Genomic DNA, 17,367 nt, shown 5'->3' with positions numbered 1-17,367 from the left:
CCAAAGGTCGTAGTTTAGATAATCTATGAATCGCAAAAGAAACCTCAGTTTCGCAGAAACGAGCCTGACTCATGAACTCCACGGCGCCTTCATGGAGCCTCCCGGGTCTGTGAGTCGAGCCGAGGGCGATTACCTGGAGCTGGAGCCCGACGAGGAGCTCCTCTGCTCGGTCAGCGACATCACCGAGCACCTCGGCAGAAACATCACCGTGGTGCTGGAGACAGCGCTGTCCGAGATCCGCAAAATGGTCAGCATCCGAATAAGGGTCCTAAAAATGGAGCTGCGCGAGAAAACCGAAGAAATCGAGTCGCTGAAGGGGAGACTCGACACGGTCCAGAGGGACGGCAGGGACCCTTTCGCCAGGTGATGACCGGGGAGCCGTCTGCCGAGGCAGGGTTCAAGAAACACGACTTAAGTTCCGCGACCAAACACAACCACGCAGACCCTAGGAGATCCAAAGCTGTCGTACCGGGCGTGAAAAAGGAGAACATAGATGCTATTTGTGACTATCTAATGAAAGACAAGAACTCCAGAGGTTGTGCGGACAACGACGGAGACCAGGGCAGCCAAGCCGGCGGGGACAGGGAGACTCGCCAAGAGCCGGACCCGCATTCCCTTAACCTTTGGCCCAGCAGCGGGATGACCGGTACCGGGCCCGTGCACGGAGACTCCGAGGCCACCACAGATGACATTTTCGGTATGCTCCCCTCCGGCAGTAAACGGATGTATGACTACGAGTGGATGGCACCAATGGAATATTCTTCTAACCTGAAAGGTAAAAAAAACAATCATATGTGTGTGTATCTGTCTTGAGACACCCCTATGTGTGTGTGTGTGTGTGTGTGTGTGTGTGTGTGTGTGTGTGTGTGTGGCAAAAAGGATTTAGTCATGGAAAAGTTCAAGTAATATACTATTAAGCCAATTATTTGGATACAAATATAAAAAGCTCAAACCTCTATATGCAAAAAAAAAAAAAAAAATCTTTTCACGAATGCTTTATTTATTTATTTTTTTTAAACTATTTGAATACAGATATTGAGGGATGTCCAAAATATGCCTCCAGGTTCTCCTTCAGTGTCGTTTAAACTTCTGTAGTTGCGGTGTAGGTCGCACTGCAGTATCCTGCCTATTTTATTTTACATTCAAATGATTCCATTGACTTACCTGAAGTTGGCAGACATCTTTAGTTTTGTAAGTATTTTTTTTTTTTTTATGTAATACTAGTAACTCCCAAATGCTATCCTTAATTTTGTTTTAAGATGCTACAAATGACATTCTGCTAGAACTTGAATCACTGCCGAGCCGTTTTATTTCTCTGCTGACCACTTAAGTTGTAATTAAACGTGCATACTTGCAAAAATCACGAAATTCTAAAACGTGGATGTTTCGCAAACAACGTCAATCCTGACAGCACAGAAGATCTGAACAATCACTAGATGGACACCCCGAGGTAATGTCGCTAGTTCAGTATGTCATTCATATTAAATATGGTCACAATCTGCCCTTCTGCTCCTCAGTTATGATGCTGAAAAATGGATGTAAAAGAATAATAGACAGAAAGGAATAATAATCATTTTTATCCTAATATTTATGTAAAATTACTGTCATATTTAACATATAAATTATTCTGTTACGGCCACAAACATGTTTGAAGACATTCCTGAGATATTGCATTCACAAGAGTGGAATGGGCAGATTGGACAGATGTGAAGTCGCATGGACTTGACCTTTGACCTGTGATCCTCAAAATCAGCAGAGAGAGAGAAGAACAGCATCCAAGGCAACGACCTGTTGTCGGGGCCAGTAATCGCAGACCAGAGATATGCAGCTCCAGGGCCGGAGGTGTCTGCAAAAGAAAGCGCAGAGTTGCGCGAGAGAGGGGAAATGGATGGTGAGGCAATAAACGATAAACAAAAAAACTACAGAAGAGAGAAAGCATGAAGTGAATGAGATGTAGCGGTGCCGTATAAAGTGCATAGAGAGTGAAAGAGAGAGAGAGAGAGGAGGAGAGCTCAGTGCATCATGGAAGGTCCCGAGCAGCCGAGGGCCTGGAACAGCAAAACTTCAGGTTTTAACGAAAGCATCAGCTTTATCAAAAAGGAAGGTTTTAAACCTAATTTTGGATGTCTGCCTCCCAAACCGAAGCAGGTAGTTGGTTCCAAAGGAGAAGGGGCCTGAAAGCTAAAGGCTCCGGTCCCCCATTCTACTTTTTGGAAACAATAGGAACCACAAGCAGACCGGGATGGAGCCTGGTCATGAAGAGCTTCGTAGCTTTGTCAGCAGGAGAATTTTAATTTGTAATCTTGATTTCACAGGAAGCCAATAAAGAGACGCTAAAACAGGAGAAATATGATCTCTTGCTAAATCCTGTCGGTACTCTTGCTGGATCAACTGCAAGGTTTTTAATGAGTAATCTGTACATCCTGACAACAAGGAATTACAATAATCTAGCCTGGAAGTAGTAAATGCATTATTTAATGTCATGCTGAGGCAGGATTTTCCTGATTCTATTAATATTACTTAAATGAAAGAAAGCAGTCCATAATACTTTCTTTATGAGTGAGTTAAAGGACAAATCCTCATCAAAGATGAATGCAAGGTTCCTCACAGCGGTGCTGGAAGCCTCCAGAGTAACTAAGTGATTGGAGAAAGAACTTCTCAGGTATTTAGGACCAAATACAATAACTTCAGTTTTGTCTGAATTAAATGTAAAAAGTGAAGTAAAAAAAACCTTAGGTCGTCCAAGTCCTTTATGTCTTTTAGACATTCTTGAAGTTTTACGAACTGATTTGTCTCATCTGGTTTCATAGAAAGATATAGCTACGTGTCATCTGCATAACATTGGAAGTTAATGCAGTGATTCCTGATGAAATCTCCAAAGGGAAGCATGGATAGTGTGAAAAGTACTGGTCCTAGCACGGAACCTTGTGGAACTCCATAACTAACATTTGTGTGCCTGGAAGAGTCATTATTGACATGAACAAATTGAAATCTATCTGATGGATATGATTTGAACCCATCTAATTCAGTTCCTTTGATCCTAATAACATGCTCCAATCTCTTTAATAAGATCAATGACTTTCACCAGTGCTGTTTCTGTGCTATGTTGCACTCCAAGTCCTGACTGAAAATTTTCAAACATTCCTCTGTAAATGGTCGCATGATTGATTTGCAACGTCTTTTTCAAGGATTTGAAAAATACCGTGCCAGGTTGAATATCGGTCTGTAATTTCATAAAACAGCTGAATCAAGAGTGTTATTTTTATTTTATTTTTTTTTTTAAAAGTAAATTCACCTGAAACTAAGAATCCGAGAGGCAGAGGGAGGCAGAGGGAGGCAGAGCTATTCAATTAGCTGTCTTGTCTCCCAGCTGGCTGTGCACATGGGACCAGTGTTATCTGTTCAGCTCTGAGGATGACTCTTTTGATGAAAATCAGGTTTTAGTTTGTTTTTCTACCTTCCTGTCGGAGGAATGAAAGATTGTTTGTGTTCAACAGTGTTTATTGAATTACTGATGCGGTAAAGTTCAATATTTTTTTTTTTTTTTTAACTTTACAGAAGTTGTGTTTACTTGTCACTGTGTGACAGTGATGAAGCTGATTTCACTGCAGTGAGTAATAATCTTGAAAATCTGATCACCTTCGCTGCCGCGGTGGAATTCTACTTATTTACTTCTACGGTCGTCGTGCTCTCATTATCAGCGCAAGGTTTCAGTGCAATAAGCGCAACTGTTTCTTTTATCTATATGCTTTACTCATACATTTGAAAATTGACCTGGATATGAAGCATCCCTCGCGGGAAAAAAATGTTGGGCCTCATTCACTAACAGTATACATTTCATGCACAAATCTGGGATTCATCAATATTTTCTTTGTTTCTAAAGTCATCCTGAAGTTGTTTGCACTCTGTGAACAAATTTAGGATGACTTTAGACCAGGGGTGGGCCATTAATTTTCCCAAGGGGCCTCATGAGAAGCTGGGACTGTTGTGGAGGGCCGGACCAATGGGCTGAACTCAATTCTGCTCAATATTAATTTGATCTCTTTATAAAAAGCAGTAAATTGTATGGTTTTTATTAGCTGCTACTGGTAGTAGTAGATGTTGCAATTAGGCTATTAAAATGTGGTGCAAGCATTTTAAAAACGTCAACATTATATCACTATTCAATCAACATTCACAAAAAAGATTTTGAAAATGAGCATATTTTTTGCAGTATTTCAAAGACCAGCATTAAATTAACTTTATACAAAAATGTAATAAGTGCTATTGATATTTTGTTTGTAGTGTAATTACCTCATTTGCTGTTTTTCAGTTATTTGTTTTTGTTCAGTGAGAGAAGGGTTGGGTATTTTCGGTTGTTTGTTTGAATCCCAAAAAACTCAGATCTCAGAAAACAAAGTGCAAATAAAATTGGATCCTTTAAGTTCCTCGGATTTTGTTCCTACCGCCCACTGACAGGTCTCATTTTGCCTCAATTTCAAACAATACACTTGGCAATCAACATACTTTTACAACATGTACAGTAACATAAAAAAAAAAAATTCAACGCGTGCACACACACACACACACACACACACACACACACACACACACACACACACACAGTTATGTGCTTCCCTCGCGCAAGGTCAGCAGCGGTAACGTTGTGCTTCCATTAGCTTCATGGCTTCATGAAGCAGCTCCTAACAATGACAATAATTAATTCACATCATACAAAACGTTGTTATCCTGACTGGTTTTTACTTTGTTATGTTCCTCAATGTAAATTACTCACAATTCTCAGACACAACTTGGTTAACAAGCACTCGATATCTCTTGGGAATCTCAAAATGTCGTACTTTGCTCCAAACCTTGTCTGCCTCATCCACCTGTCTCAGCTGCAGGGTCTCTGGTAGGTGAGTGCGTGATTCAGAGTGGGACGGGTGGCTAAGGGCTCTGCTACGAGCAACCGCCAAGACGTTCAGACCACCATCTCGCATGGTGAGACGTTTAGGGAACATCTGTAAATTGGGGTACTGAATATTACCTGGGTTACACATGCATGATGTACACTTACTTACGTGTGATTCCTAATTCACCATTGACCTCACGCGGGCCGGTCAGGGACAGCCAAAGGGCCGGATGTGGCCCGGGCCATACAATGCCACGGTCTGCTTTAGACCATGCGTGTGAACAAATGACAACTATCTGGCTGTCTTAGAATATAGACATCTGGCTGTCTTTATATAAAATAATCTCAAATTATTATCAAATCAAATGACGAAAGATTTGGATAGCCTAGACTTTTCTAAAGAAAAGATATAGCATGAATGGCTAGCCCTTATAATGACCGAGGTTTAAGCTTAAAAGTGAAAGAAAGTAAAACCCTTAAAATAGCCTCGGGTTCATAGGGTTAATATAGCTGTGTTTGATTTTTTTTTTTTTTTCATACAGGGAGTAACACTTGTCACTTACTTTAAAGCGGGTTCCAGTCTTGTGTTTTAAAAAGTGGTTTAGCTTCAGATGGTTTGCAGCCAACTTTGTGTCTTTTAAAACAACGCTCTAGAAAAAGAACTCGTGTATAAGGCTCTCGTATTGATTCGATCGGCTGTGTCCATTTTGCTGTTTTGACGACCTCTGGCTTGTGTAACTTTATGTGATCGTGTGCTCCTCTTACTTTTTCCCCAGCCCTGAAGGAGCCCGCGTGTGAGAACACCCGGGCTGGTGAAACAGAAGATGAAGAGAATGAAGACGAGTCCTCCGGGATAGAGGGGGGGGCCCTGGAGCAGGTCCAGGCTCCGGTCTCGCATGTCCAGCCCCCTGAGTACTCCATGGAGCCTCAGAGCTCTCCGGGGGAAGGAGGGAGTTCTCTGGAGGGCAGTGCAAACAGGCCAGAGGCAGGTGTGGGCATTAGTTACGTTAATGTATAAACGTCTCAATGCGTTTTTGAGTACTGTACCCTATTAATATTGGTTTAAGATCAGTGACAATGCCCGTCCTCATTTGAGTGTGTAGCCTCAACAAAAATAGAAACGCGGCGCTTTTCTTGAAGTGAAATGTCTCCGACTTCTTTAACGCACGCAGAAGGTCAATCCATCGACCTGACAAGCGTGGCATATCAAACGACATGATTACTGCGCACGGGGGGGGGGGTGCACTACGAAGCGAGATTAGCGGGTTAGCGAGGTATGCTGAGACTAAAACCAGGGTTGTCAGTGTCACGACTATCTTTTAAGCTGGCTGGATCACCACGGTAATTTATGCTGCAAATTTAACCTGGTCCGCGGCAGGTCGTGTTGGAGATATTGGATTAAAATGTAAGAAAGTACCTGCCTTCTGACCAATCAATTCTTTTTGAAACTTGTGCCGCTGGTCTACCGAAATGGAAAATTTAAAGATTTGCACAAGTAGCTGAGCGGTGACAAGATGCTTCTCTGTGCACCACTGCCTAACAAGCATCTACTGATACCTGTGAGGCTAGTGTTTTTTTTTATAACTGAGGCCCCTGGTCTGTACTTAAAGCAGGATTCTTACCATCCATTCCTTGAATCGGTTGGCAAGGGGTTTCTTCTTGGGACTTGGCCTTGTTTCTTTAGGCTGGGGAGGACAGACAGAAGGAAGTGCGGCAGAAAAAGGATGGACAGTCCTGTTAATTTAGCATTAATCACTACCAAAGACCAGAGGGCGTATTCACAAAAATTCCTAGGACTAAAAGTTACTCCTAGTGACGAAAGTTGACGACAATTCTTAAAATTGTGACGTTTTCTAAGAATTTCCAAGTAGATCTTTGTAAAGATAAAAGTAATTCACAAAACATCTGAGCCCTTAAGAGGGCTCCTCGGGCGAAAAACTGTTAGTAGCAGAGAGGAGGACTTTTACGAGGCATAAGAACATATGTCTCCTACGTTGTTGTAGGAGAAATTCTTCAAGCTGAATGACCGCAAGATCATTAAAATTCTACATGATGTTTATGGTCGAGCTCATTAGAGACGCTCACATCTATCACTCAGCGGAATATCGCAATAACGCAGAGTAATCGCATGAAAGTAATCTTTGTATTTTAAGAATGAGGCCCCAGAAGTGATACTGCTAAATCGAAGTTTCACGGTAGGCCTACCTTTGATGGCTAAATTGTCAGAACTTCAAAAGAGAACCTTCAAGTCATAAGGAGTCCCAGAAAACCACTGAACATCTTAAGGTCTGGTCCATTCTAAAGACCAACAATGATTCACATCTGACACCAGAGACCACTTTGACCTTAGTAAAAACTATTTCCCGGGTCCAGGAAAATATCACCTTTATTCAGTGAAAACCACTGATCTGATTAACCAACCCTTCCAACTGTTTTTATTCAGTGAAAACCACTGATCTGATTAACCAACCCTTCCAACTGTTGTTAATTATCATTTGTGTTTCCAGGCCAGCAGTTCCCCAGCCACACCTACATCTGCTCACTGTGTGGAACCTTCTGCCCCGACTCTTTGTTCCTGGAGGAACACGTCAAACTGATTCACTCGGACTCTGCTGGCGCCCACGCTCTCCAGGCCCTCCAGTCCAACTCCTCCACTTCAGCCACAATAGAAGATGGCAGCGGTGATTGCGGGAGACCCGGAGTGGGGCAGAACGAGAGCAGCGGGGGACTGGGTCCCGGCGTCGGCATTGGTCGAGCGGGGGCGCCTGTAAAAAAAGAGATTAAAATCGAAGGCGGATACGAGTGCGGGGACTGCGGGCGCCATTTCAACTACATCGGCAACCTGCGGCAGCACCAGCGCATTCACACCGGAGAAAAGCCCTTCATGTGTCCGGAGTGCGGGGAGAGGTTCCGCCACGCGGCCCGCTTAAAAAGCCACAGGCTGGTCCATAGTGGCGCCCAGAGCCCCTTCCCCTGCCCCCAGTGTGGGAAGGGCTTCTCGGTGCTGTCTGGACTCAAGAGACACCAACGGGTGCACACCGGCGAGAGCCCGTACGCCTGTCCCCAGTGCGGCAGGCGCTTTAAGGAGCTGGGAAACCTTTACACTCACCAGAGGATCCACAGCGGGGCCACGCCTTACTGCTGCCAGCAGTGCGGACGCAGCTTCCGCCATCTAGGTACATACAAGAGCCACCGCTGCACCCCAGCACAGTAAACCAGCCGACACCGGGAAATCCAAAGTGCACGTCAAAGACGGGGACATGGTACCGACGTGCGCATTGTCATTCTGTGGCTGTCTGATTTACACTGCGGGAGGCCGCCCGGCATTCCTGCTTTGTCAAGAAACACTTTTGAGACCCGAACAGTTCTGGGCCGCTTTGTGAGAGGAACTACCCGACTGGGGGGAACTCCCCTAAGAACTACATTCCCGTAAAGGCTTTTTTTTTTTTTTCTGATTGCATTCACATCGCCGATAGGAATGTTGGAATGACTTTGAAGTGTACGCTCTATTTTGACTATTTTCACCGCTTTACCTTGCTTTCAGACAGGCCTTTGTAACATAGAAGTATGCGAACTCCTTTGACAAAAACAGTCATTTTCACCTCTCGGGTAAAGTTCGTTTCTGTTAAGGGAGTCTGGTGACTTTCGAAGAGTGCGATACAACGACTTCAGTGTCTGGGCTGGGCTGTCTGACGACAAGGTAAAGCAGTGAACCAATCACTGTACACTTAGGTCACTTTTTTTTTTTTTTTTTTTGTGCTGGGAGAGGACCTACTCTACACTAGAAGCTAAACAAAAAGTCCCCAATAGTGGAGTTTAAAGAACTAATTCCTGTGGTGTGGAAACACACACAAAAAAAGGACGTACATCTCCCAACAGTTTGTAGAACTATTAAAAAGTTTCTCTGGTTTGAAAGCGCCTATTGAGCTTCAAAGTTCATTCTTGACCTTGAACAGTGTTAACTCAGGGACCACAAAACTCACTTGTTCTGGAGCTTTCAACTGTATCACACAGCCTTATTTAGGTAGTATTGTAGATATTCAGTGTACCTTTAGGATCCCTTGTCCACGCTTTGCTAACAGAAACGATATCTACAAACCCCTTTTCCAAAAAGGTTGGGACTGTTGGGACGCTGTGTAGAATGTAAATAAAATTAGAATGCAATGATTTGCAAATCATATAAACCCATATTTTATTGCATCTAGACTAAAGACAACATATCAAATGTTGAAACTGAGAAATCCTATTGTTTTATGAAACGTATGCGCTTATTTTGAATTTGATGCCCGCAACATGTCTCAAAAAAAGTTGTGACAGAGGCTGTGCAGTTAGAATATATGCAGAATGCAGTTTGCCATTGTTTTGCTGAAATACGCACGGCCTCCCCTGAAAGAAACGCTGTCTGCATGGCAGCGGATGTTGCTCCAAAACCTGAATATATTGTTCAGCGTTCATGGTTCCTTCCCAGATGTGCAAGCTAACCATGTTCACTAATGCATCCCTGTGCCGTCACAGATGCTGGAACTGAGCGCCGATAACAAGCTGGGTGTTCCCTCTCCTCTTTAGCCCGGAGGAAGCGGCTTTCCAAAAAGAATCTCAAATTTTGATTCATCAGACCACAGGACATTTTTTCCCACTTCGCCTCAGTCCATCTTAAATGAGCTCTGGCCCAGAGAAGGCGGCGGTGTTTCCCGCATCATGTTTATATCTGGTTTCTTTGTTGCGTGGTGGAGTTTTAACCTGCGTTTGTAGATGCAGCGATGAACTGTGTTCACCGACGATGGTCTTCAGAAGTGTTTCTTAGCCCAGACAACGATTTCCACGAAAGAATTGTGTCTGTTTTTAATGCAGTGAGGGTCCCGAAGATCACGGCCATCCAGTGTTGCTTTTTTTTGGTCTTTTCCCTTGTGTACTGAGATTTCTCCAGATTCTCTGAATCTTTTCGACTTGCACCGTAGATGATGAAACCCACGAATTCTTTGCAAATATGCGTTGAGGAACATTATTCTTTGATTGTTGATTGCACCATTTTCCCACGCAATCTTTTCACAGTGATGAACCTCTCCCCATCTGCACTGCTGCAGACTGTTGGTCTCTGGTGTGCTCTTTTTATACCCAATAATGTTACTGATCTGTTGCCGACTAACCTAATTAGGTGTAAGATGTATCAGTAGGTTAATTTAGCTTCACACAACTTTTCCAATCTTTTGTTGACCCTGTCCCAACTTTTTTGAGACGTGTGTCTGGCATCAAATTCAAAATGAGCACATATTTTTCACTAAACTATCAAATTTCTCCATTTAAAAATGTTACACATTGTCTTTGGTCTAATTTCAATTAAATATGGCTTTACGTGTTTTAAAAAAAAATCATTGCATTCTGTTTTTATTTACATTTTACACGGCGTCCCAACTTTTTTTTGGAAACGGGGTTGTAAGATATTTTGTTAAAACATTTAAAAATTCACTTAAATTATCCGCAGAATGTGAAAAAATAACAGCACTGAAATCATGGGAAAGACATCTATGTATTGTGTGGCAGGGACGGTCCTTTCTCGTAATACCACTTTGTGCCACAAGATGAGATGGTGACCCTCTGTGTAGAGTCCATGCAGTAGTGCATTCTAAACTCTTGTTATCATGAATGTAACAGTAAACGCAGCAATGGCTCGTAGTTCCTTCTACACCGGTGTGTAAACATCACAATGCAAATGATGGCTGGAGATCTCTTAATTGTATAAAGTCAGGGATTTACTTGCCATCGGGTATACAAGGAAAAAAAAATCTAAGTTTTCTGTCTCTTTAATCCTGCAACAGTCACAGTGTGCCTATGATGGATGGGCGTGAGAGAGTGCAGTCCAGCTAGTCCAGCGCTGAACATGAACCGACACAATTTTGTGTAGCAAACAAACCAGGCACACCTGACCTTGTTTTAGACATTTTCAAAGTGGACCTTTAGTGCAGCTAATGATTGCACAAACTATCCTGAAAAACACTCCCGATGGCTTTGACATTGCTGTGGTTGTTTTCCTACTGGTATGATCTTGCAAAAAAATGGAAATAAACCAGCTACAGAATAAATTATAGGCTAAAACCATTTATTTGTCTATGTACTACTGGGTGCACACAATCTAACTTGCACACAATCATAAGCCCTAAAAGTCAAAATCCCAAAGCAGGGTAAGAATAAATTATTCCAAACTGCTGAAACTCAAAAGTGCCAGACTGAAATCTGTGAACCACCAGATTCTGTGACCTACCTTGAAAATCGTACCCTTACTTCTCAGACCTAAACCTAACCACCCAAACTAACACTGTAAGTCACAAAATATCACGGGTCACAGATTTCAGCGCAATACCAAACTGACAGGCTTGGATGCTTTGACGACTCACTGTTGCCTCCTACCACCAGATTGGATTTTATTCTTACAAATCAAAAAGTTGATCCAGGCAGTTTTTATTCTTGTGCTATGAAGATTTGAAAACCGCAAAGATATTACAGCTCCATCCACTGATGAAGACTTCAGTGGACGACTGAAAGCTCCGGAACAAGTTAGCTATGTTGAGGTGAGATTGTTTCATCAAATTATAAAAAATATAAAGTACATCAGAATACTCATGGAGCATGCAAGAAGTTACCGTGTGTTAAGGGAAAGTCAGAGTTATCATGAGAGCAGGTGGGTCCTTGCATAAAACCCGAAAGGACCCTTGCCTCCTTTTTATTACTAAAGGGCATCAGGAAATATTCAGTTTAAGGTGATCAATACTTTTTTTTTTTTTTATTTAAAAGATTCTCGAAATTCCTCATTATAATAGATGGTGATTCATTTTCTTTTGTTTAACTAATTGATGCAACTCTACTTTCAACCATTTTCTGAAGCATACCACAGCATATTCCAAGTTTGAAAATAAACTTGAACAGATTGTAACTGGCATAACATTGTTTCCAGAGCAATATTTTGACGGTTTAGATTTTTTTTTTTTGTACCTGCAACATCTTCAAAATGAATTAGGGGAGAGGGAAAAAGCAACATAAAAATAAAAACTGAAATGCACAATTTATTAGACTATTCTTTCAGGGAGACTGGGTGGGGTCATGTTGTCATCAGTGTATAATTATATTAAACTAAGAATGGTTGGGTTTTCATTACCTGAGAATGAGCCCTTCATATTTACAAAGGCAGCAGGTCCTCCTCCAAGTTGCGCTGCCATGTTTCTACAGCAGCCCATAAGAGACAAATTAAACACTGGCTCTAGAGAGGGCCTTTGGAGTTTTTCTCAAGTTTAAAAGCCACCGTAGGTTCTCTTACACACTTAGAAAGGGAGGGTAAGGTGAGGGGGGTTTCATTTGGTTGCAGTCTGCAACCTCAGCGTTTAAATATAGAGGAGGACAAGACAAAAGTAATATTTCCACTGAAAACTCCCAGAACTTTTGACTGCGTGTCTAGGAACTTCCCATAAACTACTAGCAGGTCCCTTTAGCCTTTTGATTTTACATTGTTTTCACAACAGTGTAGAGCCCTGATCGAAATGCAAGTCAAGGAACTGAGTACTTTAAAAAGGTTCCAGTTCCTGCAGTGTTACAGCAACTAAAATAAATAACTGAACCTTTTTTCAAAGGCAGGTTATTCACACTTAATGGCTACTAGTAAAGTAGTAAAAACATCAAAAACACTAGATGCTTGGTAAGAATGGAAAATGATTGAAAGAGGAGATTGGGATGTGATAACATGCTCGCAAATGAATCAAAAATGGTACTATTGATTTAACAGTTCAAATTGACACAGTTCAAGCTCATTAGGAATTCCTATACAAAGGCAATACATTAATTTGAGTATTTTTGTCATAAATAATAGACTTTGATTAGTGAATTTTTTAACAAGGATAGTTTCGATTACATCAAAGGGTCTGCATTAATTGAACTTTCATCTTGCTGAGCTTCAAGGATCCCTCTTACAACCTCACTGTGGGAAATGGGCCTGTTAACAGATTGGTGGGACACTACCACCCACATGTGGGCCGTTTGTGCAACTGCAACAAAATGAATCTCTTGGGCCATACCACTGTTTCCTCATTATACTGCTTGGTGCCATGTGTAAAACAGAATGTCATATAATCTAATCTAATGTTACACAATAGATATTGGTTAGTTCATATGTTTGTACGATGACAAAAATTTCAAGATGTCAGAAACAAATTGAAGGAAAGTGTCAGATGTGTTTTACTCATTGATCTGATTTCACCACAAAAATAGCCCTGCCATCTCAAGCTTTTCTTTTGAAAAGAATTAGAAGAATGAACTTATGACAAAAATTTAAAAAAAAACAACCGTCCAAACCTGCGGAAGCGAAACACCAACCATTGACAATCTGCTTTCTAATAAACAGCTGCCTTAATATAGTGAACAAGTGTGTTTTCTAACAAATGACAGCAGTGAAATCTAACAAAGAACATATACTCAAGTGCTAGTGAAAGGATGCAGGGTGGAGTACAATATTTGCACTGTATCAGGGTATTTCCATTTTATGCCACTGATTACTTACTGTATACATTTCAGTTGGAAAATTGTACATTTTACTCAAATATATTTGTCTGCTACAGTTCCAAGTTAACTTTTCAGATTGAAAGGTTACGGATGTTCTGTTTCTGTTCTGTAAGACACATTATAGTTCTGTACCTAACAAATGCAACTGTGCTGAAACAAAAATATAATTTAAATATAATTATATATCACCAAAAACAAAAACAAAACATAAAACCAAATATTCTGCATCAGGAATAGTGACTTATTAGGGACTTTTATTTAAAGGGCCATATCGCAAGTTTTGCACATTTGAGACCATTTACAATAAACATGGACTTTACATCACAGTTAACCAGTCTGAAACCATGATACAGAGGGAAATCAATCAGCCACAACATTAAAACCAATGACAGGTGAGGTGGATAGGATTGGCTGTGGTACGGATGACACCTGTCAAGGGGTAGATTATATGAAACAGCAATTTAAAGGTCCGTTTTTAAAGTCAACGTATTGGAAGCAGAAAAAATAAGCAAGTGTAAGGATCTGAGGGAGTTTGACAAGGGCCATTTTGTGATGCTGTTGATGACTAGACCTATGAGCACCTTCAAAACGCAGGTCTAGTGTGATGTTCCTGGTATGCAGTGGTTAAAATGTACCAAAAGTTACGCAAAGAATGACAACCGGCGAACTGGTGAGAACATCAGGGATGCCCAAGGCTCACAGATGATTGAAGCATAAACAATGTTGGCTATGACAGCAGAACACAGTGCATTGCAGCGAACTGTGTACAGGGCTGCTTAGCACCGGTCAGACCACACATGATGACCCCTGTCCACTGACCAAAGAGGGTTTAATGGACATGTGATCATCAAAACTGGACCATGGAGCAATGCTAGAAAGTGGCCTGGTCTGATGAGTCACATTTTCTTTCACATCATGTGGAATGCCATAGGTGAATGTGTGTCATTTACCAAAGGAAAAGGTGGCAGTAGGAGGCACTATGAAAAAGGCAAGCTGGAGGAGGCAGTGTGATGCTCTGGGCAATGTCCTTTTGGGAAACCTTTGGTCCTGCCATATATGTGCATGTAACTTTGATATTCCCCAGATTTTAACCAGGCATGTGTGGTATTTGCTCCTTTACTTGATTTTTTGTGTATTTGTACCATACCAAAAAAAATGAAAAACACCCAACATTTTAAAATCTGCTAATACCATACAGAAATAAATGAAAGCCAATGGTTGCCGAAAACAGTTGGGGTTATAAACATCATGAATTTGGACATTTTCCGTGAAAAATGTACATGATTTGGGTTCAAATTTCATGTGCTCCTTAACTGGGATAGGTAGGTAGGTAGGTAGGTATTTACTTTATTAATCCCCGAGGGGAAATTCTTTTCGCTACAGCAGCATACAGAAGCAATAAGATAATAATAGAAATAATAGAATAAAATAATAGAATAGAATAGAATAATAGAAAAGCAGTAAATAGCAGTAAAAAATATAAAATATAAAATGCACAGTATATACAGTACATTATATATCTATATATATTATATACAAACAAACCAAGAAACACAGTCAACAGTGTTATTGTACTGTGATGGATTTTGCCAGAGGTGAGTTATTGTACAGTCTTATTGCAGTGGGCAGGAATGATCTCCTGTATCTGTCCTTGTGACAGCGGAGCTGGAGGAGTCTTTTAGAGAAAGTGCTCCGCTGTCCCTGCAGCAGGTGGTGGAGAGGGTGGTCAGGATTATCCAATATGGATAATAGTTTGTTCAGCGTCCTCCTCTCCACCACCTTTTCCAGGCTGTCCAGTTTGTAGCCGATGATGGAGCCGGCCTTCTTAACCAGTTTGTTAAGTCTGTTGGTGTCACCGGCTCCAATGCTGCTCCCCCAGCAGACCCCAGCGAAGTACAATGCACTGGTCACAACAGACTGGTAGAACATCTCCAACATCTCGCTGCACACACTGAAGGATCGAAGTTTCCTCAAGAAAAAGAGTCGACTCATCACCTTCTTGTAGACAGCATTGATGTTGGTCTTCCAGTTCAGTCTGTTGTCGATGGAGACACCCAGGTACTTGTACTCCTCAACCATGTCCACCACCTCTCCCAGAACTCTCAGCGGTTGTGGAGCCGTCGTCTTCCTCCTGAAGTCGACCACCATCTCTCTGGTCTTGACTACGTTCAGGAGCAGGTGATTCCTTCCCGCCCACTCCACAAAGTCCTCCACTACTGCCCTGTACTCATCCTCCCGTCCATCCCTTATACACCCGACCACTGCAGAGTCATCAGAGAACTTCTGCAGATGGCAGGACTCTGAGTTGTACTGGAAGTCAGTTGTGTATAAGGTGAACAGGAAGGGAGACAGAACAGTTCCCTGTGGAGCTCCAGTACCACTGACCACCGTATCAGACAGCACACTGCCCAGACGGACAAACTGTGGTCTGCCTGTCAGGTAGTCAGTGATCCAGGAGACGGTGGACGCATCCACCCCCACCACCCGCAGCTTCTCACTCAGCAGCAGTGGTTGGATGGTGTTGAATGCACTGGAGAAATCAAAGAAAGTGATTCTCACAGAGTCACCGGTTCCATCCAGGTGAGATTGAGCTCGTTGCAGCAGGTAGATGATGGCATCGTCCACTCCCACACGAGGCTGGTACGCAAATTGCAGAGGGTCCAGAGAAGATTTCACCAGCGGCCTGAGGTGGGCCAAGACCAGCCTCTCCAGCACCTTCATCACATGAGATGTGAGGGCAACCGGTCGGTAGTCGTTGAGGCCAGATGGAGTCGTCTTCTTGGGGACTGGAACCAGGCAGGACGTCTTCCACAGCACCGGGACCTCCTCCTGCTTCAGGCTCAGGTTGAAGAGGTGTTGTAGGACCTCAGCCAGCTGGATGGCGCAGGTCTTCAGGACCCCGGGGCTGATGCTGTCAGGTCCTGCAGCCTTGCGCTGGTGGATTCTCCCCAGCTGTCTCCTAACCTGGCCAGTCGTCACAGAGAGGGGGTGTGTGTGTGTGTGTGGGGGGGGGGGGGGTCGAGGTGTCGATGGAGGAAGAGCCCTTTGAGATTGAGGGCTCTATGCAGTTCACCAGGGGGCGCAGAGGGGGGAGGGGGGGAGGCGGCAGAGGTGTTTGGGAGGTGTGGAGGAGACAGATGAGGGTGGTGAACTAAACCTGTTGAAGAAACAGTTTAGTTCATTTGACCTCTCCAGGGAGCCCCTTGGTTGTCTCTCTCTCCCCTTGAACCCAGTAATCTCCTTCATACCGGTCCACACCTCCCTCACGTTGTTCTGTTGGAGTTTGGCCTCCAGCTTCCTCCTGTAGGAGTCCTTGCACTCCCTGAGCTTCTCCTTCAGGTGGCGCTGCACTCTCCTGAGCTCCTCCCTGTCCCCAGACCTGAAGGCTGCTTTCTTCTTATTAAGAAGAACTTTCAGGTCACTGGTGATCCACGGCTTGTTGTTGGGGAAGCAGCGTACAGTCCGGGATGGTACGGTGGTGTGTTCACAGAATTTAATGTATTCTGTGATACAGTCCGTCATGCTGTTGATGTCCTCCCCATGTGGTCCACACAGCACATCCCAGTCCGTGGACTCAAAGCAGTCCTGCAGGGCTTCTTTAGCCTCCTGTGTCCACCTCCTCACAGTCCTGGTGGTCACAGGCTGCCTCTGCACCAGGGGAACATACTTGGGAGTCAGCAGGACCAGGTTGTGGTCTGATCTACCAAGGGGGGGAAGGGCAATAGTACTGTATGCATCCATGGCATTAGCATACAGTAGGTCCAGAGTTTTATTGTTCGGTGTGGGGCAGTTAACATACTGGTGAAAAGTTGGCAGTACTTTATCCAGACTGGTGTGGTTAAAGTCTCCAGTAACTGCCAAAAATGCACCGGGATGCTTAGTCTGCAGTTTAGCCACAGTGGAGTAGATGGTGTCCACTGCTGCCTCTGCGT

At 43.1% G+C, this 17,367-nt stretch overlaps 1 protein-coding gene across 1 annotated transcript; it reads left to right on the top strand.

The window, feature by feature from the left end:
• Positions 1-25: 25 nt before the first annotated feature.
• znf16l (zinc finger protein 16 like) lies at positions 26-14,768 on the top strand. Its single transcript, XM_069159048.1, is given in 4 exon segments — positions 26-362; positions 365-775; positions 5,668-5,880; positions 7,399-14,768. Coding segments are annotated over 4 exon segments (1,668 nt in total). The 3' UTR covers positions 8,106-14,768.
• The last annotated feature ends 2,599 nt before the right edge of the window (positions 14,769-17,367 follow it).

Source organism: Embiotoca jacksoni, unplaced genomic scaffold (assembly GCF_022577435.1).
Source record: "Embiotoca jacksoni isolate LCO1_2020_lvr unplaced genomic scaffold, fEmbJac1.0.p SCAF_24, whole genome shotgun sequence".
NCBI lineage: Eukaryota > Metazoa > Chordata > Actinopteri > Embiotocidae > Embiotoca > Embiotoca jacksoni.
The sequence above is the reverse complement of the archived record's forward strand: the minus strand, read 5'-3'. Positions and strand labels throughout refer to the sequence as shown.